The following is a 3,269-nucleotide window of genomic DNA, read 5'->3' as shown; positions in this document are numbered from 1 at the left end:
TTACACAAGATCGTTCTTATCAATCCATGAGTCGTGACTGGAGCTATATCCTTTCCAACGTACCAACAGTTTATTCCCTCTTTTCCTCAACACTTTTTCAATTTCGAAAACACTGGGCACTTTTGTCTTTACAATTTCTTCAGAATAGAATCCTCCTTCAATGGGTTCACCTCTATAGTCCTCCAATTCATAGGTTACAGGCACTGTAGGTCGCACACGTCTTACTGTGAACAGTTCATTAGTCCAATTGGCTAGATATCCCTTGTCAAACGTCTTTTTATACTTGCTGATTCTCACTTTATCACCAGGCTCAATACTCTGACTAGGACCTGGATAAAACTTGTTTTGAGGTTTGCTGACCAACTTTTCCTTATATTCTTGCCTTTGTTTGCTGAGCCTGGAAAGCAACAGCCTCTCATGCTTCTTGCTCTTAACGTCAACTGGCCGCATACCTGTTGTTCGATGGACCCGTTCATTATACTCTTTCAAGAGTGAGGTTAGGATGCCTGTCCACAAATAGGTTCCTTGTTCAGTAAACTTTGTCCACATAAGATGTTTGAGCGATCTATTGAAACGTTCAACTATAGATGCTTTCTTATCAGAAAAAGTTGAATAATGATTGATGCCATACTTTTGCATAAGCTGTTGAAACCTACTATTAAACCATTCCTTTCCGTCATCAGTTTGCAAATTCTTCATGGGATTCTGTTCAAATATAGGCTGCATTGCCTTAACCACTTCATCAGCTGATTTGCTTTTAATTGGTATAGCAAAAGCAAACTTACTAAGACAATTGATTATTGTAATAATATATCTATAGCCTTTGTTCTGTCTTGCATATGGTAGCATCTCTACAAGATCAGCCTGATAAAGATCATCAAGACCTTTCACAGTAACCATTCGTGTAGGGAACCTCCTACGAGCCTGCTTGTGCAGCTCTCTCGCTATAACAGTCTTATCCATACTGACTGATAAAATCTATGTCATCAACTTTAAATAGTCTATTATGCTAATCCAAACATTCTCCATATCCTGTGGAAGAGGATAGAGATTGCAACTTTTTTCTTTTCATAACCTCTACACTTTGATAGTGCAGGATGTGAGACGCCTTGTACTCTTACTTCTACATGATTCAGAGGTTTGAGCAATAAGAGACAGTTGATTTGATACGATTATATTGTAGTCATACTCTAGTACACATTGGATACAAAGAATATTATCAGACATTACATCTCAATCATCGAGGTTTAACAGCACATAGTCAAATAATGGTCCTAGATTAGTACACATTTCACAAAATGCAAAGCTATAAGGAAAGTTCAGAATCATCATCTGTCTATTGTGACAAGGATGAAGTGTAGCTGTTGGGAATGTTGAAGAAATCACATCAGCAAAATTCTCGAAAGTTCCAAAAGGATCATAATATCCTTCTCCAATGTTGAATAGTGGCTCAACACTCCACCTTGCACTCATGACAAACATGCAATCACCGCAAGGGCATGGTGATTCAGGATCTGCTGGCGCCATTGCTGATTGAAGTACTGGATATAGATGTTGTTGACAGCCCATGTTGATAGCAGGATGAGCACACCTCGACTGACTTTGTGATAACTGCTTCAAGGAAATCCAGCGATGGGTGGAGACAGTTGCGTATGCGCAATGGATTGTTGACACTTCCTGGCATGAGGTATGACATCACTTTTCAAGCAATTTTCTCAAAATGCTGTACTGGGATGCATCACCTTCTATTTTATAGTCATTGGTCATATCAGCAAGCTCATCATTTGATAAGGGACATGACCGTTTAGCAGGGATAGTACTGCTTCCTGACTCATTGACTCTATCATCATGTGATGAGGAATGTAACCGTTTAGTTGTGGTAGTACTGCTAGCTGCCTTGGGAATTTCTTGAGAGTCAATCATCTCCTCCTCCTCCTCCTCCTCCTCCTCCTCCTCATCCTCCTCATCAATGTGTGCTAGAGTGGGGATCTTGTAATGTCCATGTGCAAGAGTTGTAATTCCATCATCTAGAATATACCTCTTCTCATCAGCTTTGCTCAGTGCCTTCTTTCTCATGACTTGGGTCATGATCTGATGTTTCCTAGTACCAAACATCACTTGTTCTCTATAGATATCCTCATCACCATATAGACAATCTAGATAGTCTTGGAAGCCTATGTAACGTTCAGCATCTGGATGCATTTTTGAGAGTTCTCGCCCAAGTATTGGTCTCCTCACTCCTTTAGCTTTCTTTATCAATCCACTTGTCAGCTGATTTGGATCACTATTGTAACACCTACAGGCATATAGCTTTGATCGCAGGCCTACATACTCAAGTGGCGCTCGGCCAGCATATTCATCTTTAAACTTGCCAAGCACCATTTTGTTTCCATCTGAGTAGCATGGGTGGTCAGTCGGATACTCGGATGTATCAAAGGCGTCTTTCAGTTGCTGGTTGTTGATGATGTCATTGTATAGGTTCTCAGTTTTCACGATGTAGAATAAGCTGTCAGTATCCTGATAAAGCAGTTGCAGGTTCTCTTTGTACTTAGGTTTCATCACATCATAGTGGAACTGGTACATAAGGGTCTTGCTGATGTCAAGCACTGATAACCCTATATAGATTGGCTTGTTGAGCTCTACTTTTTCCTTATGCAATGTTACAGCGCAGATATTCTCACCAAAGATGATGCGGTCCTTGTAAGTTGGTCGGGCAATCAGTTTCCTTAGACGTTTCTCATTGTTGACAAGCTCCATGTTCATACGCTTCCGAACATTCTCCATTGTCTTGCCAAAAACGGCATTGTTCATTAGTTTGAAGAAATTTTTCTCAAACTTGTTCTTTGACTGTTGTCGTAGCTTTGTATTAAGCATGATGTAGGGTGCTAGGAAGTCCTCCTGCTCAAACCTTACACCTCGATGAACTTTAATGATTTTTAATCCATGCTGTACTGCCTGTTTTAGGGTGCGGTAATGACATACATATCTTTCACGGTTGCTTAGAGTTGTCATCAATCTCAACGATCCTGATTTTGGAGTTTTTTTGTTCTCTGCCAGGAATGGGAAGTCGTTATGCTCATCATGCAATTCAGAAGGGTACCCAATGTCCACCTCCAAGATGTAGCCAATCTTTTGAACATCTCCAACACCCTCAATACCTCTGCTCACCCCCTCCAACTCATCTTTCTCCATCCACTGGAATTTCCGGCATGGAAGTGGTTGGCACATTGCCCAGCCGTACAGGTTGTTCGCATCTGTGTACAGGAGAT

At 40.9% G+C, this 3,269-nt stretch overlaps 1 protein-coding gene across 1 annotated transcript in view; it reads right to left on the bottom strand.

Annotated features, from left to right (window-relative positions):
• LOC111053844 overlaps nt 1-3,269 on the bottom strand; it is a 3,900-nt gene continuing 631 nt past the window's right edge. The window contains exons 1-3 of the mRNA XM_039442060.1: nt 3,232-3,269; nt 2,039-3,129; nt 1-397 (exon numbers count right to left, since the gene is read on the bottom strand). The exon at nt 3,232-3,269 is cut by the window's right edge and continues 631 nt beyond it. Of these exons, the coding sequence (XP_039297994.1) occupies nt 1-397; nt 2,039-3,129; nt 3,232-3,269 (1,526 nt within the window). The remainder of the gene's footprint in view (nt 398-2,038; nt 3,130-3,231) is intronic.

This window comes from Nilaparvata lugens, chromosome X (assembly GCF_014356525.2).
Source record: "Nilaparvata lugens isolate BPH chromosome X, ASM1435652v1, whole genome shotgun sequence".
Classification (NCBI taxonomy): Eukaryota; Metazoa; Arthropoda; class Insecta; order Hemiptera; family Delphacidae; genus Nilaparvata; species Nilaparvata lugens.
This window is presented reverse-complemented; position numbering and strand designations above follow the sequence as displayed.